Source organism: Megalobrama amblycephala, linkage group LG9, assembly GCF_018812025.1.
Source record: "Megalobrama amblycephala isolate DHTTF-2021 linkage group LG9, ASM1881202v1, whole genome shotgun sequence".
Classification (NCBI taxonomy): Eukaryota; Metazoa; Chordata; class Actinopteri; order Cypriniformes; family Xenocyprididae; genus Megalobrama; species Megalobrama amblycephala.
The window spans coordinates 5,867,373-5,892,373 of record NC_063052.1 but is presented as its reverse complement, the minus strand read 5'-3'; the positions used below and the strand labels follow the sequence as shown (position 1 = coordinate 5,892,373).

The window sequence follows — 25,001 nt, the reverse complement described above, 5'->3', positions numbered from 1 at the left end:
TAACCCACTCCCTCTCACTCAATAAAATAATCACATAGTTGAATGTTTTTGAAAGTGTTGTCTTTGTTGCTGAATCGACTTCTGTCAGCTTGTTAAACATTTATTTGGACATTTTCTACCGTATGATGGATGAAGCAGCAGCGCGTGACACTGTTCTCATGGTAACCAGATCAACATTGTGAACGGAATACTACAAAACTTAAGCGAAAACACCAAATTATCATTCAGTGGGATAAAATAGCTTCTCTTCCCTGCAAACAATACCATGAAGAATGTGGATATTTAACCAAGTCAAAAACAAATAAGGTAAGCAGGTATCCATATTCATTTCAGTATCAGCAGACGCAAAACACTATTAAAGGCGACAACTTTTAAAGTTAAAAAACTGTGTAAGTTATAAAAAATGGTATAAGTTATGTAAACGATATATACACCTTCTGGGTTCTCTATTTTATCGATTTGAACAACCGCAGACGACGCAAAACATACGAATTTTGAGTTTTTGATAGGATTCCTATATAGAAAATACACTCCCTGCCCTCCAGACTCATTCGCGCTGCTGCTGTGACGTCATGTGCAAACAACCTATTTCCCCTCCCTTTAAAAAATTATATTATATTATATTTATATAGGGAAAATATGAAATCTCTATCTAAAAATTATAGAATTTTTTTCATTTTTTGGTCGGGGTGTTTTTTTTTGTTACAGATTTCCCACCCTTTAAAAGATTTATATTATATTATATTATATTATATTATATTATATTATATTATATTATATTATATTATATTATATTATATTATATTATATTATATTATATTATATTATGATAACAAATCGTATATAGTTCTAAAAATCATTCAAAATTTCTACATTTAAATCAGCTTTCACTTAGAATAAATAGAATGATATTCTCCACTGGAGCGGATGCTAGTATAGTTTATCGTTATCATTCTTGGTGTAAACTGGCCTTAAGTCTGCAAATTCAGAATTTACTTGATTTCTCCTTAGCCCAGCGTTCAGATGGTTGTTTTCTATACAGGATTGAGGTCAGGGCCCCGTAGTGGATATAAGGTTTTCCAGCTTGTGAGGAGAAAAAATATGATAGCCATTATAGAACCATTTTAACCGAATTATTAATGACCCCGTAGGTTTGAGGGAAATATGAAAAGCGAGCTGCCGGACAGTGCGCTGGGACTCGGGTGCTTCATCATATTTCATGCTAACGACGTGGGCTTTGAACGGCTGCTCAAATTACATCCTGATAGAGTGATCAGGCAGAATGCCAGACAGACATGATGGGCAATATGTCAGCGCTGAAGAATGGTGAGAGAGGGCTTGTATGGATGTGTGTGTAAGTGAGCTTTACTTCTTCGGCTTTAAGTATCTAGGGAATTAATGCTCTGATAGGAGAAATTAAGACAGTCAATTGAGATGTAATTGTTGCTAATGGAAGGTGGTTTTTCAAAACCTTTCAAGCCAAATTTCAGTACAAACAGTAAGAGAGGATGTGAAGAGCTATGGGGCTTTTGACCCATAGGTGTGGAGTAGAGTAATACTAGCCTGATTACTAATGTACCAACAAAACTACATTTCCTAAAAGAAGTACCAGTGCTTGCAAGGCAAGGCAGAATAAGAAGAGTTTTCGTTTTAAAACGCATACGTTTTGCTACGGTTATATACTACGCCAGTGTTTTCGAGCTCGAAAACGGAGACTTTCGAAAATGCTGTAGACCTCGTTTTAGTTTGAATACGCCGGGGTTGCATTTCAGTATAAACGGACCAAAACGAAGACTTTTGAAAACGATGGCATGGCTGCCCACATTCGCTCTGCGTATCCTTGACGACCGTGTAAACAATAACATGGAGACTGAACGGCAATCTTTGCTGGCTTTGTTGTCATTTTGAGCACCCATCAGCATTTTTTTTTAAATACTGCAGCTCCCTACATGTGCAAGAGGCAACTGTTTACACTTGTACGTGCATGCCCAGTGTGCATGAACAGTCATGTGACATGCGTTTTCGGCCATGTAGTGTAGACGGAGATCGTTTCTGAAACACTGTGGAAACGGCAGTGTAGATGAGGATCGTGAGGATTCATTTTAAGACGCCGTTTTATGAACATAAAATATACATACCAACATAAAATATACATACCAACATACTGTTTACATGAACGCTAAATAAAGTGATCGGGTTGACGTTCGCGTTTATATGTCACATTTAAAGGATAGTTCTCCCAAAATTAAAATTCTGTCATTATTTACTCACCCTCAGGTTGTTCCAAAACAGTATAAGTTTCTTTCTTCTGCTGAACACAAAAGAAGACAGAGTGAAGAATGTTGGTAATCAAACAGTTAATGGAAGCCATTGACTTCCATAGTAGAAAAAAAAATACTATGAAAGTCAGTGGAGTCCATCAAGAGTTTTGTTACCAACATTCTTCACTTCTTTTGTGTTCAGCAAGAAGAATAAAATTCATACTGGTTTGGAACAACTTGAGGGTGAGTAAATGATGACAGAATTTTCATTTTTTGAGTGAACTATCCCTTTAAGCTTCAAATTGGAATTGATCTTATGAAATGCGCACACTGCGTTATCAGAATTACTGTCATTTTTATGTGGCAACTCTGAGATTCTACTGAGAGCTGTTCACATCCTTGAACTCAGAAATTATTTGTTTCTATGGCAATGAAGAATTGCAGCTTTATTATTGATGACAGCAAAACACTTCTAAACACTCTAAATTCACCTTGATATATTATTGCACTATGAGGGTCCGATATAAGAAAATAATATAAAATATAAGTAATACTGGCTGTAAAAAATGTTATATGTTATAACAAGACAATATGTACATGTTTTTACATCAAGTCACAGTGCTCAAGTGAGGGAAGAAAGAACTTTAAAACTTGTAATTAGGACTTAATGGTTTTTACAAGTTGGAAACTGTAATTATGGTAATTCTGACATGACATGAAAGCAGCAGAAGCTCTCAAGATAATGCAATTACACATAAATTACACATGCATCTTTATTTATCATTAATTACTGTCATTTAGACAAGGAAATAAAACGAAATTTGCCTTGAGGATGGGAAGAAATGGCTTTATTTATTGTTATTTATGTTTAAAAATCTTTTCATATTTAAATTCATATATTAACAAGTTCATCAGGGACTGCAAACTGAAGAAGAAGAACCTAAACAGGTTTTTTTGTAGCTGATTTGACCAGTCTGAATCAACATGAATGTACACTCTGTAGCACCAAAGAGAGGCAGAGACGAGTGGTAAAGACCCTCCCCTGCAGATAGTCGTGCTTTCTACTAGATAATCGACTGCTTTCAAATCTGTGCCATTGACTATAGCCAACTGAGCACCTAAAAGTGTCAAACACGTCTGCAGATACAGCTTCACAGCTTGCTAATGTATTCTCCTGCTCAGACAGAGCTCTGTAGGGCAGGCAGTCGCTTTAATTGGTTCATTTCTATTCTGTTACCAGACATCTCAGTCGACTCAGCTCAGCCGAATCGCTCCGTATTATGGATTCAAACCCTTTTTTTGAGTCATTTACTATCATAAAATACTGCTTTTTCAAACAGATGCTTTATTGTTATTATAATATGAAAAATTACTAAGGCTGTTAATCAAAATGAAAATTTTAATGGAGCTAATTACATGATATGTTGATTAATTAATCAAATTAATTAATATTTGCTGAGAAACTCCACTTAATGAATATAGTTCTAATACAATACATTGTTGTGGTAGCAGTAGAGGGCCCTCTTAGAAGAAAAAGTTCTATATAGAACCTTAAAGGGTTGTTTTAGGTGCTTCATATTATATAGAACCTTTGGGGATCCTATCATGGGATCATTTTATGAATTTAATTTAAAGTCCCCCTGTGGTGAAAATCAAGTTTTTAATGTTGTTTATTTGTCTATGCTGTTTTTAATATGTTTTAAGACAAACCATGTGAAAATTCGTAAGTCAACACCATTGCTGAGTAATTTCTCCTTAAAACTGCAGTGAAAAACAGACAGTCTCAAACCCGCGGTTTGAAATCGCTGGTGTCTGTGACGTCACAACACAGCAAAATCACCCGAGTTAAATCAACTCTGCTCTGAGTACATATGGTCCCTCTCTAAATAGTGTTTAAGTAACACTGAAGCAGAGTTAAAGTTAATGAGATAATTAAGCGATTAATTAAGTGATGATTGTGCGTTAGTGATGAACACCTGCTGTTAACAAGCAGAATCACTGAAGAAAAGAGAAAGACAAGAACTACAACTGACTTCAGTCACAGTCTTAGATGAAATCAACTGAAGATAAAAAACATTATATCTCTCAAGATCTCAGCAGAGGAGGATTGTCTTTTCTTCAGATTCTGCTTGTTAACATCACTTAATTAATCGCTTAATTATCTCATTTACTTTAATCTGCTTCAGTGTTACTTAAACACTATTTAGAGAGGGACCATATGTACTCCGAGCTGAGTTGATTTAACTCTGGTGATTTTGCTGTGAAGCTACCTTGTAACCAATCACGTCAAAGTGCCGGCAGGCTTTAGTATACAGCAACTTAATAGCAACTGACCACGCAAGGGAGTCCCAAAAGAAGCCAGGTCATCCTGGTATATTTTTCTGTTGATATGAAAAATCAGGTAGATTTAGCAGCGGGTGTATTACGACGCTATGATGAACTATATGCCTTTCTCCACTGACGTTCTAAGTTGTTCAAAGCGTTTCTAAGGATATTGATTTTTAGAAGGCAGCTGTCTAACTTTGAGATGGTGAAAACGAACATGGTTTTTGTAACATTAGCAACACATTATTAGCTGTTTGATAATGTAGTCAAGCAAAAGTCTAATCATATTAATTACCGTTATGTGTCCGACATTGTAAAAAGCGGTACCATTGTGCAGTGTTTACCTCAGTAAGTTGACCGTGTGGATCTCTGAGCTTGAGCGAGTGAGTGGAGGTGGGGCTAATTAGCATATTCATAGATCTGCATATAACAGCTCATATATATACTTTATACTAGAAAAAAATTAAATAACCCATTAAACATGAACATATTATGCAATCACAATCATTTAAAAAATACAGGAAAAACAACAACAAAAAGAAAATTCTTCTTTTGAAGGTTTGAAACAACGTGAAGAGTAAATGAGGGTGGGGGGGTTAATTTCTTAAATCTGATTTAACTCATGTTTGATAGTCGTGTATATTGCATATACAGTATGATACCAACCAGGCTGTGCTGGTGCATTTTCACCATTATAACCTTCATTGTCATTCAAATGTCCCCATGCTGAGGTCGTACAGCTTCCATATTTCCCATCTTTACAGGCTGATGAAAGGTATTGTTTGATGATACATATTGTGGAAGCAGAGGATGTGATGAGATATAGAGAGAAAGAGACATAACAAAAGCAATATGGATTCCTACCCTGTGGTGGCTCTGCTGATAAATGGTGTGTTGGAAAGGTCAGTGTAAACGCCAGGAGAGCTATGTGCTAACCCCCCATCTACACACACATACATACAAACACGCAACAGACACACACTTGTTTGACCAGCACCCCCACTCCATGTGTACTAAATCAAATAAATCAGACAGAGGGGGGTGATACTGTTCTGAGGAGCTCCCCCTCCCCCACCTTCAAATAAATCACATGAGGTGCAGCCCAATTCTGCAGAAAGCATCTCTGCTCGCATTTCAAGAAAACCACAGGGAAGGGTGGAGGGCCAAAAGCATACTTTGATGACTTGATGGTGAAATATTATAATATAAAGGCCTACAATAATATTAAAAATATTTTATAATGATATTATGAAGACAACATGTTGTTTCTGAAAATCAAATAATTGGCTTTTTATTTATTTTAAATATCAAAATGCTATCTGGAAAATATTTACTTTCTATTAAGTTAACATTATCTTTGTATTAAGTAAATCGTGTCCCCCTCAAATATTATTATTGTTAATTTTCAGTTTAAGTCAAAAGTCGAATATAGTGTCATAAAGCTAGTTAGCTCTGAATTGCAGTGCCAAGAAAAACCTCCCTAAAAAGAAAAACAAGTACTCAAAACGAGAGATGAACACTTATTTGAGAGAGAATACTTAAAAAAAAAAGTACACTACTTGACAGTTAGACAGTTTCACATCTCACTTTGTACATGAAACCAGACAAGTCATCAGTTGTGGTGAATGAGTGCATGTTAAAGGGATGGGGTGGGGTTTCATTTAGGCGTTTACTGACAGCTTTTAATAAATCCATTTTCCGTTGCTGAACTTAAGAGCCCTTATGAAGACAAATGATACTCCCATGTCATGTGTCCAGTGTATTCCTTATTTGCTGCATTAAAAGCTCATTGGCCTGCAGTAGCTTCCCTGATAGGCTGAGATGTGTGTAAGCTGGACTGGTGATTGGGCGTGGTCGTGCTCGGTTCAAAGGTAATATGTGACTAAGAAGATGATGACGATGATGAAATATCCATAGGGAGGAAGCTCTGAGTGTACAGCACTGATGCTCTGTATTGTGATTAATCCCTTCAAAGGTGGTACACTTGTACCTTCCCTGCAGAGCAGACGGAGAGCAGGGCAGGAGTTATTCTCATACTGTGTGCTAATCCCTTTATCTGCACAGCGATGCCTCTCACCGGAGCTCCAATGTCAGGCAGCAAAGTTATCGGCATCTCTATCAATCTATGTTATATGGTCTCTCATTGAGAGGCATGTTCAGCCTGTTAATCTAATAAACATTGTCTCACCAAGACAACCCTTTCTCCTCCTCCCCCTTCTCTCTCTCTCTTTCTCTCTCTCTCTGTTTCAATTTAGTGTGCTTTATTGGCATGAAAAAAAATTGTATAGTTAAATATATAGTTATATAGAAAATAAAACTAAAAAATAATATTTTAGAAATTATTTTAAAATATTTCCTTTTAATGTGATTTATTTAAAATTTTAAATTAATTTTATTTTAATAAATATAAATTATCAATCAGCAAATTTAACAAAACATACAGCAAGAGTAATTAGAATTAGAGGCTGAAAAATGATATATTCTCTGTTTTTGTAGCTCAACTGGTCAATTTTGGTGCTCTCAACATCAAGGTCATGGGTTCAATTTCTAGGGAGAACATGTACATGTATGTAATCAGATTACTTTTCCAAGTAACTAGTAAAGTAACGCATTACTTTTAAAGGATTAGTCCACTTTTAAATACACTTTTCCTGATAATTTACTCACCCCCATATCATCCAAGATGTCCATGTCTTTCTTTCTTCAGTCGAAAAGAAATTAAGGTTTTTGAGGAAAACATTACAGGATTTTTCTCCTTATAGTAGACTTCAATGGGCACCAAACAGTTGAAAGTCAAAATTAGTTTCACTGCAGCTTCAAATTGTTCAACATGATCCCAGATGAGAAATAAAGGTCTTATCTAGTGAAACCATCGCTCATTTTCTGAAAAAAATTGAAAATTATATAAGTTTTAACCAGAACTAGCTCTCTTCTTCTTCTCCTCTATTTCAAGCAGTGTAGATGCTGCTAAGCGTATTACTGCCCTCCACAGGTCAAAAGTCAAAGTTATTTTTATATGCAATATGCTATTTCAATAGTATATAACAATTAGTTCAAACTTTGACCTGTGGAGGGCAGTATTATGCTTAGCAGTGTCTACACTGCTGGAATTCTAATAGAGGAGAAGAAGAAGAGAGCTAGTTCAAGATGAGCATTTAAGGTTAAAACGTATATAATTTTTTTTTTTTTTTTCAGAAAATGAGCGATGGTTTCACTAGATAAGACCCTTATTTCTCATCTTGGATCGTGTTGAACAATTTGAAGCTGCACTGAAACTAATTATGACCTTCAACTGTTTGGTGCCCATTGAAGTCTACTATAACGAGAAAAATCCTGGAATGTTTTCATCAAAAACTTTAATTTCTTTTCGACTGAAGAAAGAAAGACATGGACATCTTGGATGACATGGGGGTGAGTAAATTATCAGGAAAAGCTTATTTAAAAGTGGACTAATCCTTTAAGTTTGCAACAAAATATCTGAGTTACTTTTTCAAATAAGTAATGCAAGTTTCTTTGTTTTTCCCATTTATTGGCTGATACCTCTCCCATCCCGATGTTGAGGGAAAACGGGAGAGCAGAGGCGTTTTGTGCGCTGCATAAACATGATGGTTATTCTAGACAAAGAGTATAGAACTCAAGAGGTGAAACTCTGATGCTTTTTGGGTAACAGCCACTAGGTGGTGCTTCGGTAACGCGGCAGCCATTTTGGGGTGAAAATGCCAACTGGACAATAGAATTCAACACATCTTATGCACCCAAAATCAGCGAATCTCACAGCCAAATCTGAAACGCAATAGAAAATGTATCAAATTCAGTAAATGTTATGACACCTACAGTAAATGTTGTATTGTCTTAGCCTATATATGTTTTATGTTATCAGTTGTGGAATCCAACCACTAACGTACACATCTGAGGTAACGTAGTTTATGGGGCGCCATTTGTAAAATAAACTGTATAAGAAAAACTGGTCAAATTCTGTTGGATTTAGCTACAAAAACAGATACATTTTGTGATGTTTACCTAAATAAGCTTCATGCAATTAGATTACTTAAATGAGATATAGCTATAGCCTACATTTAAACTAAATATTTACAGAAAATGCAAATTCATGCTCAAATTCATGCAAATTTATTTCACTTTTGGTGTGAAAGGACCTTTACATTTGCCAAAAATATATATATTTTTTGCTATAAAATAAACAAACAAACAACCCAGCCCAGATGATAAAAAGTAACGCAAAAATTACCTTAACACATTACTTTCCATAAAAAGTAACCAAGTACTGAAATGAATTCCTTTTTAATTAGTAACGCAATATTGCAATGCATTATTTTTTAAAAGTATCTTTCCCCAACACTGCCAGAGTCACTTGGATCAGTTCGATCCCTCACAAAATTAACATATTTCCACCATTTGTCAAAATATAGATATGGATACTGTTACTTCTATAAAACATTTTTTGTAAGATGTGACCCATGCAGGCAAAATGAGTCGCAATGAGCAAATCATCAAAAATGAGTTGTTATTAAAACATTCAAAATTATATATGATTTGTTGGAATCCGGCAAAAATGACTGAGCTACACCTGTTTTCTGAAGGTTCCCAAACAAAATCACCTAGCAACCATTCCTTAAAATCCCTGGTAATAGCACCAAATTTGGCACAAACCAAGCCAAAACCCATATCTAAAGGAAGGAATATATATTCAACTTTTTTTTCCATAATTCCACAATTGTTTGATTATCATTAATGAAACAGACAGCCTATATACTGTATTAAGACCCATCACACATCTAATATAATGTTACACATCAGATGTTTTTCCCCAACAGTTAACCAAACGTTCACTTAAGACAGAACAGATAATGTTTGTGTGAATACTCACCAAGACATTTTCTTTTTGAAGTATGTATGTGTATATCAGGATTGTGGCATCTTTGTGCGCGCGCTTCGGATCTGTCAGTCAGCGCGAGTAAGATCATTTTGTTTACATCAGCATGAGTTTGAAAATCACATTTCATTGGTTCAGACTAATGCCATCGAGAATTCACTATGAATATTCACAAAGTTGGAATACTGCGTTTTACAAAACAATACTAAACTTTTGCTGAGAGGAAGCGCCAGTCGTCCAGAAGCGAGCAGAAAAAAACATGGAAAATTTTTCATGGACAAAGGAAAGGTACTCCTCTCAGAAAACGTACAAATAAAGATACTTTTAGATGTTTAAATGCTATTTGGAGCATTGGGATCGCTAGACGAGGGCTTAATGAACATGGTTTTCACAAAAATGTGAAAAAATTCAAATTCGGCCAAAATGACATTTTTCACTTCTTTTACCTGTAGCTTGAAATTAGCCTTTTTTGACTCATTTTGACAGCATGGGTCACATATCTTGTTTTGATAAAGTAGTAGTTTGGCAGACATTTTGCAGGCATGTTTACTTGAAATCTTTTATAGGTTTTCTACAAGTGTGGGGAAGTACACTTGACTGAGTTCTGACAGTCACACACATTTACAGTAGAGAGGGCCTCTTTTTGCAGAGTGCAAGCATTGTTTGGCCGCCCGTTGTCAACACAGTTCAGTGGTTCAGTTCTGGTCTAAATGTGTTAAGGAATGAGATAAAGGTCAAGAATAATCTGGGATGCTCCCTGTAACTGTGGCAACATGTCACTGTTCATCTGTCAGCACTGAATGTGTTTAGCATTTTAAAATGATGCAGCCGCTCTGCCAAATCTCTGCATCTATCTGCAGCACAGTGATCATTTTCTTGCTCTGCCTGATTAGCACCTGAGCATTATCTCCACCACAATGACAGGGAAATTTGATTTCTCTTTGTTTGTGCTGAATAAAGAGAGGGGGAATTCAATAAGAATGAATTGTGCCCACAGATAGCGTCATTTATTTGCACATGCTTTAGTGTCCAGTTCACTAAAGGAATTTGCAAACCAGGTAATGTGCAAACATGCCTTCAAAATCTGTGCTGAACTCAATTTGTTCTGACAATTTGTGCAAAAATAGCACAACTGTTCTGAATTTGCCCCAGAGTGCTTTGCTTTTAGCTGATTTCTCTCTCTCTCCTCTAAATAAGCAGTGTCAAATTCATTTACTTGAACTGGCACAGCCTGCTCTTTTTTCCAGTGTTTGCTAAAGTGTGAGAGAGAAAGCAGAAAAGTGAGTGGAATAGCTTTACACAGGCTGATTTGGACCGACAGCCAAGTGAACCAAGGCTTTGCTTGTTTAATTTGGTCAAAACACTGGGGAAAGAGGCTAAATTAGAGAAGAAAATGGGTTAAAATGAATAAGGGGTCTGTACCAATGGCAAAATACACCAAATCCCAAATACGGGATCACTTTCACATGCACCCCTCACCCACCCTTACAAATTCCCAACATTTGCGTCATTGTCAGGTGGTTAAAACACCCTTTTTTACAGGTTTATTTTTGTTTTTGCTGTGGTTTAGGGTGTTTTTGTGCTTAAATAATCTTCAGAACATCTAGTGGAACATTAACACTGAGTCTAAGTTGTTTATTACAAAATAAAAGGTCATGCCTGGTTTAATAGTTATACAGCTCAGCATTAATTCTACTTAAAAAGATTCATAGTAGGTTAATGTTAATCTAAGTTTTGCATGTGTATGTGTTCAGGTGTACAAGCTTGTTGTTCTTGCTCTAGCTTGTGCACTACAGCTTACACTTGACACTTGGAATTGTGTACTGTAAATATTGTGGCTCTTATGATAAAATGGCAATATTGTTCCTCCTCATTTGTACTGTACTAAACCCTAAATGCGCACTTGTAGTGTGATTGAAATCTAAATTGAAATCTAAATTGAAAGTAATTTAATAAAATGTATATATTTTGTAGATAATATAATAGTAATGAAATAAAAGGCCACTTAAGTCTACTTATAGAGTACATGTTTCTTAGCACATTTAAGTACCCTTTTAAAAAATACACTTTGTAATAATGTCAAATTAAAAATTTCACTTTAAAGTACATTTTAATGATTATCTTTCAATAATCGTTTGTCATCCACTTATTTTGATGTGTTGCTAACATACTAAAGCACATATAAAGTTGTGTTTAAAATAAATGCATTTAATATAAATTTAAATTATAATACATTTTCCTTTCATTATAAATAAGTGACTGAAAACATTAAATTCATTTTAATCCTAACCCTAACTGTATAGTAAATACATATTGTTAATTAAAATTACTCAGTACTTAAATGTATAATTACATTGTAACCTTAAACTAGTGTAACCATATTCTTATAAAAGTACATTATTTCCATAATATTTAAACAAGACAATAACCAGACACCACTCGCTGAATTAAACATAAATCATGATAAGGTCTTGTGACAATAGCAGCATGTTTGAAAATGGCTGTTTCATACTATTTTTTAAAATATCTCTGCTGAAAAACATCTGCTTAAACCAGTCTAAACTCGTCTCCTAGCTTGGTCTAGCTGATCTTTTGGCTGATTTTAAAAGCCACTTTTCAGCTGGTCAGACTACTCTATCTTAGGGTTTGTTCACACTTGGTAGGTTTGGTTTGATTCAAACAAACTCTGGTGTGTTTCGACTGAAATATAAACACAACACGGACCGAAAACATGTAAATGAACTAAAAACAGGACATGATGTCACAAGATGTGACCCTAAAAGGACAGAATGCTCAAGCATATCTGTTTTTTCTAATCATAGTCGCAGTGTTGCCCATCACAGTTCGGTACAGGCGTCAGAACCGCGTCTCCTCGCCGTTTGCGTGTGTGACGGAAGGATTCCTGCCACTGTTTTGACTCCTTTACACATTTCAGTATCTCTTCACGAGTTGCCGGTTCCATTATAGATACGCACATACAGTACAGCGAGCGCATTTAGCCCAGCAAACAGCACTGTTTTGGATGTTTGACAAGTTCAATCACAAAATATACATCATAAAAGCCTCTTATTTTTAGATTCGCTGCTAAAAATGACATTGTGAAGGCTAAGTGAACCAGGACTAATTGTATCATTTTCTTTTTTGGTCCGGACCAAAAGAACACACCCTTAAAGGTATAGTTCACCCCAAAAATTTTGTCATCACTTACTCACCCTCAAGTTGTTCCAAACCTGTATGAGTTTCTTTCTTCTGCTGAACATTTAAAGAATGTTGGTAATCAAACAATTGATGAGCCCCTTTGACTTCCACAAAAAATACTATGGAAGTCAATAGCTACAGTCAACTGTCTGGTGCCCAACATTCTTTAAAATATCTTCTTTTGTGTTCAACAAAAGAAAAGAAACTCATATAGGTTTGGGGCAACTTGAGGGTGAGTAAATGATGACTAAATTTTCATTTTTGTGTGAAATATCCCTTTAAGACCAAAACAGTATTTGGGATGTTTTTTCAGCAGGCAGTGTACTAGTACATAATTTACTCAATAATCAGTCAATTATTTTTCCATTCCCATCATACCCTGTGTCGATGCATCTCTGTGTGTGGTTACTGAGTGTAGATTTGAGGGAGGTCAAGGCAGGCTTGTGGTACGTGCTGTAGGAAATGACAGTGTCTCCGGAGACAGGCTTTAATGGGACATCACTCTGTCTGTGGGAGAACAGAAAGGCACAGCTGTTGCATACACACTCCAACACACTGCACGGGAAGCTGAGACTGTGGTTTCATAACTCATGGGCTTTTCGAGAGAAACATGTCCTCTTTAAACATCTGTCACATTTCAGAGAAGAATATCAATCCACACACACACACTTTCAACCTATCTGTCATATGAAGAAGATCAGCAAATAATCACTTCCTCTGATTTGTGTTTTATAGCCTCTCTGTGGTGATGCAGCAATTCTAGGCCGTCTGACCTTCGAGCGGATTGTTATTATTGGGGGCATTAGTACATGCTGCTGCAAGTTCTCTTTATATGCAAACCATCAGGGGATCGATTTCCATGCCAGCTGATTAACCCATGAGATGAGTGTGGTTGCCATAGATACACAAAGTCAGTTGATCAAATGTGGCCGTTTTAATTGGAAGGGCCCTCTGGCTTGCGCTCGACTACGAGCTTGCTGATTGGGTAGTCGGTTGCTGTAAGGCACAGATGACAAACCATTGACCCAAAGAAATTGCTTCCTGTTCATCTGCCCTCAAGACTGGTCTTAATGAAACCTTACACAGTTCATTAGCTGTCTGTAAAGGGTATTATTTCATCGTCCTTGTCTCATAGGAATATGCGAATACAGAGAGGATCAGTTTTATTCTTCAAAACAGGCTGTCCTCTTTCACTCATCCCTCTGTTTCACCCAGACACGTGGCCTTGTAGAGTCCAGACTCAAGATGGCCAGCATTCTCTCCTTCTCTCACTATGAATTGGCCTCAGTCTGGTGATGAGGAGGGGGTTGGGCGGACAACTGTGTCCTGACTGCTGTCATATTGGTCATTTTGTTAAACTGAGGATGTTGCAGAATGTTGTTGCACATTCACTGCAGTGTTACGCTTACAAGAAAGCTATGTTGGGTCTTAAAGGGCTAGTTAAGCTAACATTGTGCGATCAATTACTAACCCTTATGTCATTTCTGACCTCTGTTCAGTTATAAAGAATGGGGACTGGAGCTTTCAAGCCTCAAAAAGGATACATAAGGATCATAAAAATAGTCTACAATACCGTTCAAAAGTTTGGGGTCAAAATGTTTTTGAAAGAAACCTCATTTTCTCATCAAGCTATTAGATTTGAGCACAGCTTTTGATTTTATTAATCACAAGATTCTCTTATCTTGACTGGAACGGTCAGTTGAGGCACGGTATTCAAATTATTCCAGTCTTTCCTTTCTAATAGAAGTTTTTCAGTTACAAACCCGATTCCAAAAAAGTTGTGACACTGTACAAATTGTGAATAAAAAAGGAATGCAATAATTTACAAATCGCATAAACATATATTTTATTCACAATAGAATATAGATAACATATCAAATGTTGAAAGTGAGACATTTTGAAATGTCATGCCAAATATTGGCTCATTTTGGATTTCATGAGAGCTACACATTCCAAAAAAGTTGGGACTGGTAGCAATAAGAGGCCAGAAAAGTTAAATGTACATATAAGGAACAGCTGGAGGACCAGTTTGCAACTTATTAGGTCAATTGGCAACATGATTGGGTATAAAAAGAGCCTCTCAGAGTGGCAGTGTCTCTCAGAAGTCAAGCATCACATACAGGAATGCTACTGTAATGGAAATCACAACATGGGCCCAGGAATACTTCCAGAAAACATTGTCGGTGAACACAGTCCACCATGCCATTCGCCGTTGCCGGCTAAAACTCTACAGGTCAAAAAAGAAGCCATATCTAAACATGATCCAGAAGCGCAGGCGTTTTCTCTGGGCCAAGGCTCATTTAAAATGGACTGTGGCAAAGTGGAAAACTGTTCTGTTGTCAGACGAATCAAATTTTTAAGTTCTTTTTGGAAAACTGGAACGCCATGTCATCTGGACTAAAGAGGACAAGGACAACCCAAGTTGTTATCAGCGCTCAGTTCATCTCTGATGGTATGGGGTTGCATGAGTGCGTGTGGCATGGGCAGCTTACACATCTGGAAAGGCACCATCAATGGTGAAAGGTATATCCAAGTTCTAGAACAACATATGCTCCCATCCAGACGTCGTCTCTTTCAGGGAAGACCTTGCATTTTCCAACATGACAATGCCAGACCACATACTGCATCAATTACAACATCATGACTGCGTAGAAGAAGGATCCGGGTACTGAAATGGCCAGCCTGCAGTCCAGATCTTTCACCCATAGAAAACATTTGGTGCATCATAAAGAGGAAGATGCGACAAAGAAGACCTAAGACAGTTGAGCAACTAGAAGCCTGTATTAGACAAGAATGGGACAACATTCCTATTCCTAAACTTGAGCAACTTGTCTCCTCAGTCCCCAGACGTTTGCAGACTGTTATAAAAAGAAGAGGGGATGCCACACAGTGGTAAACATGGCCTTGTCCCAACTTTTTTGAGATGTGTTGATGCCATGAAATTTAAAATCAACTTATTTTTCACCTTAAAATGATAAATTTTCTCAGTTTAAACATTTGATATGACATCTATGTTGTATTCTGAATAAAATATTGAAACGTGAAACTTCCACGTCATTGCATTCTGTTTTTATTCACAATTTGTACAGTGTCACAACTTTTTTGGAATCGGGTTTGTAGTTTAGGTTCTCATTCATCCTCAGCGACTTACCTGTGGCGTACCCCATGGAACGATTCTGGCACCTCTACTATTCTCATTATACATGCTACCCCTAGGATTAATTATGAGTAGATTCGGTGTGTCCTACCACTGCTATGCGGAATACACCCAACTCTACATGCCTATAAAACATAAAGATAACTCTGCCCACAAGAGATTAGAGGCATGTCTTCATGAATATAAACTCAAAGTCAAACCACTTTTAAGCAGGGACAGCTTTGAAACAGTTATTCACGCTTTTATTTCCACATGACTCGACTACTGTAACTCATTATATGTCAGGCTGATAAAAGTTTTTTTTTTAAATGTGCTTTATAAATAAAATTTGATATGATTTTATCAAGGCTGCATTTATTTGATCAAAAATACAGAACAATTGTTACAATTCATATATAAAGTTATGTTTTAAATTACATTTATTAAATAGAAATTTCAAAAGAACAGCATTTATTTGAAATCAAATCTTTTCTACCATAAATGTCTTTACTGTCACTTTTGAACTATTTAACGTGTCCTTGCTGAATAAAGTGTTAATCTCAATTCATTCTTATTGAATAAAAGTGTCTTGATTTGTTAACTGGATCATAAAATTCATTGAAAAGATTTTATTCAAAAGAACTTGAAATTGCTACTATTTTCACAAACTCATGAGCTTTGGTCAAATGTCAAGATTTTCAGTGAACAATGGTCTGTTCCTCACATAAAGCTATCTCATGACTTCAGATGGAAAACTTCAAATGTAGTGCAAATTTTGGAGCATTTTGACAAGTTCATTCCTCATTCACCTTCATTACATATAAATAAAGGCTAGAATATTAAAAAAATCACCTTATGTGTTCCAAAGAAAGCCATATGGGTCTATAAAGACATAAAAGTGAGTAATGATGACACAGTTCTTGATTTTTGGTGAACTCTTCCTTTAAATCACTTAAAAGTGCCCTGAAGCAGACTGAGCTTCCTGTCACAGCGAGTGCAGTGTAACGACAGACGACATGCACCCCCGTGTCCAGCAGAGAGCCAGAATGCGACATATGTCGAATGTGTCATTCTCCTCTAACATGGCCAGAGAGAAGCTGTGAAACCGTTGGTGTTTTATAAGATAATAGCCTCTTGATTGACACCTATAGAAACTGTATTATTCTAACCACCACCTGCTGCAAATATTTCCTCATTTTAGGCTACATAGAATGCAGACGATTTTACATTAGGGGTTACAAATGCCGCAGTATTACAATGTTCTTTTTTTAGAGCGAGCTCCTTCCTCTGCTGGAGATGAGTTATTATCAAAGCTTCTGTCAGCAGAAAAACTTATAATAACAGAGCATCCACAAAATTCCTTATTGCATTACTCCAGCTCCAGTGCAATTATTTATTCAAGAGCTGCCGCTGGCGTTTGCATGAGAATCTTTTACCGGATGTGTTCTCAGCAGCAATCCAGCTGTGCTTTTCCACAAAATCCCGCCCTCTCTATGACCCCTGGGGAGTAAAGTCTTTGCGGTATGGTTGTCTGAAACTATAAAGTAACTATATGCCAATGTAGGTACAGTATGGCATTTTTTTTTTTCACGCTTTTTTCCTATTCTGAGCCAGATGCTGCGGATTTTTGGACACAAGATACACAAATGTAGATATATGGATCTTATTTGATGGTGTATTAAAGGCTCCGGATGGAGGTAGTTCTAAAACATGATCTGGTGATCTGGATCTTGAAGGTTCTTAGTGATTCTAGCAAAGAAGTGACCAATGGCTTGCCAAAAACCACAGTTGCTCACCTCGGTCTGGGACTACAGCCTTTCCAAACACATTCCCCCATTAAATGGCTTTTCCAGTACCTTATTTTATATGGCATGAAACACACAATCCTAACATTCCTTGCAAAGAACTTTTCAGTCTTAACATTTCAGTGAGAATGGGCCCCTTATTTCATAAGCTATAGTTTTTTATTAGTAGTAGTATTTAGAAGGTTGTATATCTGAATGATTGATGATGGACAATGAAATGGTTACCAAAATCCCATAGACAAATATTTTAGAAACTTTGGGATGGGAAATTTGGACTTGGGCTAGTAAGCAACCAGCAAAAACAGCTTAAAAATCTAAAATCATCTGTCTTCCATCTGTCTTCATCTGCATATTATACTCCCTGATTTGGCATTAAATACATTCATTAGAGCAAATCATTGCACAAATCTTCAGATCATGGTTGCTATAGTTACTCTGGAGCGCATTTGTGAGGATCTAGAAAAGGTTCTTGGTGCATGTTCTTCAGACAGACACACGGATTTGGTAGAGCTGCATGCTGGTGCTCGCATGCATTTTAGCCGGTGTTTGAGATGTGCTCATGCTGTGAGACTCATAAGTGCTCTGCTACTGGGAACCAATGATCCATTGACTTCATTAGACCCTGAATGCAGAATTTATCATTGCATAGAAGATAAATGTGATCGTTTTTTCTTAATATGATGCTTTATGTAACTGATTGTGATTTATGGTCAGGCATTTGTAAGTTTGACTATGGTTATATGATAATTCAGGATTGCACATGTCAAGATGTTCTGTACAATGTGCTGTCTGGTACTACAGTATGTGCAGAGCTCCCTTCCTGAATCTAATTCGCCTGCTCTCTCTGTTTTCCTGCAGGCAACAATCACTGGAGCCAAACAAGTCTTCAGGTAGGACTCGTTTGTCTTTTTTTTTTTGGTACTTAAAACTGTGCAAGGCTTGGTTTTTAATAATGTGCTGATGTTTTTACAGCTTTTTGGGAAATTTTTTTTTTCCCAAATGTATTTTTCGTATGTAAAGGTTTTTGTGGTAGTTTTCTTAAGGCAAGGCAAGGCAATTTTATTTGTATAGCACATTTCATACACAATGGTAATTCAAAGTGCTTTACATAAAGAATAATAATAAAAATAGAACATAAGGAATAGAAATAACAGTAAAAACAGAGAATTTTACCGCAATATTTAAAATGCATTAAAAGTCAGAATCAAGATGATACATAAAAGATATAAAATACATTAAAAATGAAATAAAAACAGGAAAAGGAATTTAAAGAATAAAAAGATAATACGTATAAAATAAAGTGCAAACAGTTCGGACATAGCACAGTGCTCAATCAGCAAATGCATAGATAAAAAGATGTGTTTTGAGTCTGGTTCCAGCTGCGGCTGGCGTAACAGCTAAAAGCAGACTCTCCCTGCTTTGAGTGAACCCTTGGTATTTTTAAGTGTGTTGATCCTGATGATCTGAGTGATCTGTTAGGTTTATATTCTATGAGCATATCTGCAATGTATTGGGGTCCTAGGCCATTGAGTGATTTATAAACGAGTAACAGTACTTTAAAATCAATTCTAAATGCAACTGGAAGCCAGTGCAAGGACCTGAGGACTGGTGTGATGTGTTGATGTTTTCGGGTTCTGCTCAGTATCCTGGCAGCAGCGTTCTGTACGAGCTGCAATTGTCTTATGGTCTTTTTGGGAAGACCAGTGAGGAGCCCATTACAATAATCCACCCTGCTGGTGATGAAAGCATGAACAAGTTTCTCTAAGTCTTGACTGGAGACAAAGCATCTAATTCTTGCAATATTTTTGAGATGATAATATGCTGATTTAGTTATTGTCTTTACATGGCTACTGAAACTCAGGTCTGACTCCAGAATCACACCAAGATTCCTGACTTGATTTTTAGTTGTTTGACCCCTAGAGTGAAGGTACGTGTTCACTTTGAGAACTTCGTCTTTGTTTCCAAACGCAATGACTTCAGTTTTGTCTTTGTTTAACTGAAGGAAGTTTAGGCACATCCAATTTTTAATTTCATCAATGCATTGGCACAGGGAGTCAATGGGGCTGTAGTCGTTAGGTGAGAGGGCTAGGTAAATCTGGGTGTCATCTGCATAGCTGTGATATGCAATTTGGTTCTTTCTCATTATTTGGCTCAGTGGCAGCATATATAGGTTGAACAGGAGGGGTGCAAGTATTGAACCTTGAGGGACTCCACATGTCATGGATGTCCACTCAGACTTATAGTCACCGATACTCACATAATAACCTCTCCCTTCTAAGTATGACCTGAACCATTTAAGGACCATCCCAGAAAGCCCAACCCAGTTTTCGAGCCTGTCAAGAAGAATGTTGTGATCAACAGTGTCAAACGCAGCACTGAGGTCGAGTAGAACCAGCACTGATAATTTACCTGAATCTGTGTTTAGGCGAATATCATTTATTATCTTTATGAGTGCTGTCTCTGTGCTGTGATGCGGTCGGAAACCAGATTGAAAGTTGTCAAAGTATCCATTCAAGCTTAAGAACTTGTTCAGCTGATTGAAAACAACTTTTTCAATGATCTTGCCTATGAAAGGAAGATTTGAGATTGGCCTGTAGTTGCTCAATATGGTGTTATCCAGATTGCTCTTTTTCAGGAGGGGCTTAACAACTGCAGTTTTCAGGGATTTTGGAAAAGTCCCAGAGAGAAGTGAGGCATTACCACTTCTAGGAGATCTGCTTCTAAACAGTTAAACACTCTTTTAAAAAAAGATGTGGGAAGTGTGTCAAGGGCGCAGGTTGATGTTTTAAGGTGCTGTACTGTTTCTTCCAAAATTTTACCATCAATTGCTTCGAAATCAGACATAATAGCTACTTTCTGAGGTTGTGATCTGATCTGTTTTTCTTATTCTTCTTCTTCTGCTCTTCTTCTGCTCTTGAGCCTATGGCATCCCATAGAATCGTATGGTAAAAAGTTATAAAATTTGGCACACAGATAGAGGACAGTCTGAGATGTTACCATGGCAAATTTGGAGTCTCTACCTCAAACCCTCTAGCACCACCAACAGTTCAAATATTCACTCATGTTTATGCTCATTACTTTTGAGGGAAGTCTTAGAAACAACATTTTTTCCCCCCTCTGATTCCATGGCTCATGCTGATTTGAATGCACCCTATGATGTAATTTCCATCATTAAACTTTTTCTGCCATTTTGAATTTTCCAAAAAACCTACTTTTTCGAACTCCTTCTAGAGCATTTGTTCAATTTGCATTAAATTTGGTATGTAGCATTTACTCACACCCCAGGCAAAAAGTTATTAAAAGATTTTTCATCAGCCAATCCATTCTCATATAGCGCGTCAACAAATTTGACGGCAAGCACGCAAAAATGGATTTGATGCTGTATCTTTGCAATGATTTGGTGTGTTGACACCAAACTTGGTATATGTTATTACAGGTACATGCACAGTATCGTCACAGTGCCTCCTACTGGTGCTGAGATAGGAAAAATGGCTATTTTTGCTTATAACTTTTGAATGCGTTGTCCTAAAATCATGAGGATGGTCTCCTTAGATTCCTTGAAGTATGTCGAGCTGAATGATATCCAATTTTCTTTGGTCAGCCATTTTGGGCATCAGCCATTTTGAATTTTTTCATAAAATGCTGTGTTTTACGAATGCATGAACGTATTGTTACGGAACTCGGTATGAATCATTGAGGCCAGGTCAGTGCCCCCTAGTGGTCAAGAGAAATTATAAAAATTTATGACAATTCTTATATTAAAAATTCAACACATTGTCATTTAACTTACATCATTAGATTTGTTGGCTTATGCCGAGTCCTACGATACCAAATTTGCCATATTCTACCATACTTACTGTCCGCCATATTGAATTTTATTAAAAACCTACTTTTTCGAACTCCTCCTACAAAATTTGTCAGATTTGTATGAAATTTGGTATGTAGCATCTACAGACACTCATGACAAAAAGTTATAAGGTTTTTGATAGACCCAACCATTGTTTTATACCGTGTCAACAAATTTGCAAATAATAAAATTTGCTATATCTTTGCAAAAGTTTTGTGTATTGACACGAAGCTTGGTACATAGAGAGTTTCGTCATAGTGCCACCTACTGTTTAGAAGTTATAAACCATGTAATTATGTTATAAGTGCTTTAACTGATGTAATTTAAACTGATTTATCCTAACCTCATGATCACAGATGTCCACAAATATTTCCTTTTCTGCCCTTATTTGGCTTGACCCCGTAATTGCTGCTTGCAGCTATATTCAATATTATTATTATTATTATTATAATCACCACAGAAATAGATCAAGGTTTCCCAATCTGATGAAAAGCTAATAATTAATTAAATAAAAATGTAAAATTAAAATAAATAATAGCCAAATTTAAATAAACAATGAAAATTGAAAATCTTACTAAAAAGATGAAATATTTTGTTTACTTGCATGTCATGTGGCCATTGGCCAGCATCAGAGAACTGTGAACATGGACACGTGTTGTTAAATTATTGAAATGTTAATTGTTATAGGTAATATTTTTATAAATATAATAATGAAATAAATGAAACCTACACTACTGAAACTAATGCTTAGGAGACATTGCTCACTGTTTAACAGCAATTATTTACGAATTAGTTTAAGAATCAGTTCCCACGCTTCAGTGACATTTGCATAGTTTCTCGAGTTGCACAATTGGCTTTTTCATCTCATACAAGCCTACAGTACTTCTTCTGGTATGCATTAACTATGCTTTTTAAGAGTAGGATGATTGTATTTGCATTCAAAAACAGCCACAAGACTGAATAATTCCAACATAAAAACTTTGCTGTTCAGAATGAATGCCAACTTTATGCTCTTCGTGAATTTGGGTGGCTTTCCATTCTTCTGTTTCTTATCGGAGAGTTTGAGCGAGTGGAGAGGAAAGACTCACCCCTCGGAGAGAGGCAGCTGAGCTGTCCATCTCCTCTCACACAAAAGATCAGAAGCGCTGCCCAGGCCTCAGTCTCCACTGGGATGCCAGCCATTTGATTGTTATCTGTCTATTCAGCTTGTGGAGGTGGGGCCCACCATCACACATCGTCCTGGACCAGAGCTCTGTTTAATCTGGCTCTGCTTTTTGGAGTGCTGTCAAATAAAACTAGCCTACATGTTTAGGTTACTGAGTGAAAAGTCCAAGAGCCATTTGTTCTGAAGGAGCCGAGTTCACTGCAGCACCGCATGACAGGATTGTGCATCTGCACTAGCCTGCCCCCTTGTGGCTGTTGATTTGCAAAGCTCATGGAGACAAAGAATTCTACCACAGTGAGGGATGCTTGCAAGTTCTTCCATGACGTCATTTGGATCAGAGATTACCTATCCAGTTATTTCACAGAATTTCACACTTAGATGTATCAACAATCTGACTCAGGATCTGGAACAAAACTAATAAGGTTTCAGATATTTCTCATTAAGCTGATTTGGCCTGCTGATTCTATCAAGTGCAAAGGTCTTGTGGTAAACCATCAAACTGTTTTTATTCTTCTCTCCTCCCCCATTCTTTCTCTCTCGCTCTATCCATTTTTGTGTCCAGCCTCTGCTGTGAGGTGCATTTGGTCGATGAAGGCGACTCATCATTGTGATGTATAATGGCTCCTGCTCTGAGTGCTATGATGGGGTCAGGGGCCGTGGGGTCACAGGTTGCGGGGGCGGCGATGCTGGCTAAAGGGGAGCTGGCACTTGTAGGCACACTCACGGGACTCACGGCTTTCCTGCTGCTCTCTGTCCTGCTGCTGCTGTGTGCAAGCTGCCAGGGGTGAGTAACATTAAAAAGTATTGTTTGAAACATCTTATTTTTTTATTGTACAAACATGATTCTTTTTCATGAGTATTGTATTGTTGTTCCGAACCTATAGACCATTTGGGAGACGATGTCACAGTTACATCATTGTAGTTGTGCACGCATTGTGGTGGCAGAAAAACAGTGGTAACAAGCAGAGGAAAATAGGCTAGATCCACAGAATAAGACACAGACGTTTATGGTTGCAAGCCATTAAATGGATAGACTGGACTGACGAAACTTGCGATTACCCTACTATTAAAGCATGAATTTGGTGTAAACACTAGATATACATAATATTCACATATGCAGTTCATAGGAGGCATAATGTATTAGCCCTATGGTTACAGTTAACTAATATTTAAACCTATAACATTTTATCTCACAATTCTGACTTTTGTCTCAATTCTGTCTCAATTCGGAGTTTATATCACAGTTCCGAGACAAAAGGTCAGAATTGCAGGATATAAACTCAAAATTCTGAGCAAAAAAAGGCAGAATATCAAGTTTAAATCTTACAATTCTGATTTTTCTTCTCAGAATTATGAGATATAAACTCGAAATGTCCTTTTTTTATTCTTTTATTCTGTGGCTTCCATAGATTGCTACTGCAGAAATACAAAGTTCTGTCATGAAACTCTAGATGTGCAGGTTAATAGGTCCTTAACTCAACCTGCTCGTAATCACATCATTATCTATAGGACACAGAAGATTGGTTCCTGCTGTATTAGTAGCCAATGAGCTTGCATGCTCAGTCTTCAAATACATGAGTAGCATTTGCCTTAGCAGTGCAGCACGCTTTCAGAAACCCTCCACCTTCCCCAGCTCCACCTGTATAGATCTGTTACAGGTAATTCATGTATGTTATATTGTACAGCAGCAGCATGTCTTACTTGCTCACAGCAGCGTCAGCAATAATCAACAACAGAAGCAGCAATAAAAGTAGCAGCTGCATAGCAGATCTATTCTGCTAATACCAAACATATCAACATACCCATTACCATGCCAAACACTCAGAGAGTTGTCATTTTTTTGCCACCAGGTAGGCTCCGCCCACAAAACACCCAAATGGTCTATAGAGCAGGCTTACCAGTAGCTGATACCGATATATAATACAATTCCATGATAAATTAGCAGGATCACATGCAATCTGCACCTTCAGAAAGTTCCAGAGTTCAAAACAAATGGAATGCCATCAATTACAAAATTCAACACGTCCCCTCACCCCTTCACTCTTTATTACATATTTTGTCTAATTTTTAATTTATATGCTTTCAGCTACTAATATGAGATTCATGCTCTCATCTCCATTCAACACATTTGAACAAATTTGATCATAAATCCCTTCTGCAGGATTCCACATTTTGTTCACCAAATCAGCGTGGAAAATGTTAACAAAAAAGTCCATTTGGACCTGCAAATGAGTTGTGCAATACAGTCAAACCACAATTTATTCAGACACCTTGCACATTTCATTCATTAATACAGTTTATTCAGTAGTTCAAAAAAATGGTAATAAAATATGACAAGATCTCAGTTAAAATGGGTGAGAAAAAAAATCATCA

The 25,001-nt window shown here is 36.9% G+C and overlaps 1 protein-coding gene across 2 annotated transcripts in view; it reads left to right on the top strand.

The window, feature by feature from the left end:
* pag1 (phosphoprotein membrane anchor with glycosphingolipid microdomains 1) overlaps positions 1–25,001 on the top strand; it is a 65,476-nt gene that overhangs the window by 28,103 nt on the left and 12,372 nt on the right. Inside the window, exons 2-3 of one of the 2 annotated variants that reach the window (XM_048201333.1) lie at positions 18,475–18,506; positions 23,191–23,412. In XM_048201333.1, coding sequence (XP_048057290.1) covers positions 23,246–23,412 — 167 coding nt within the window. In that variant the 5' untranslated portion in view covers positions 18,475–18,506; positions 23,191–23,245. The remainder of the gene's footprint in view (positions 1–18,474; positions 18,507–23,190; positions 23,413–25,001) is intronic. The other variant, XM_048201334.1, reaches the window with a different exon arrangement.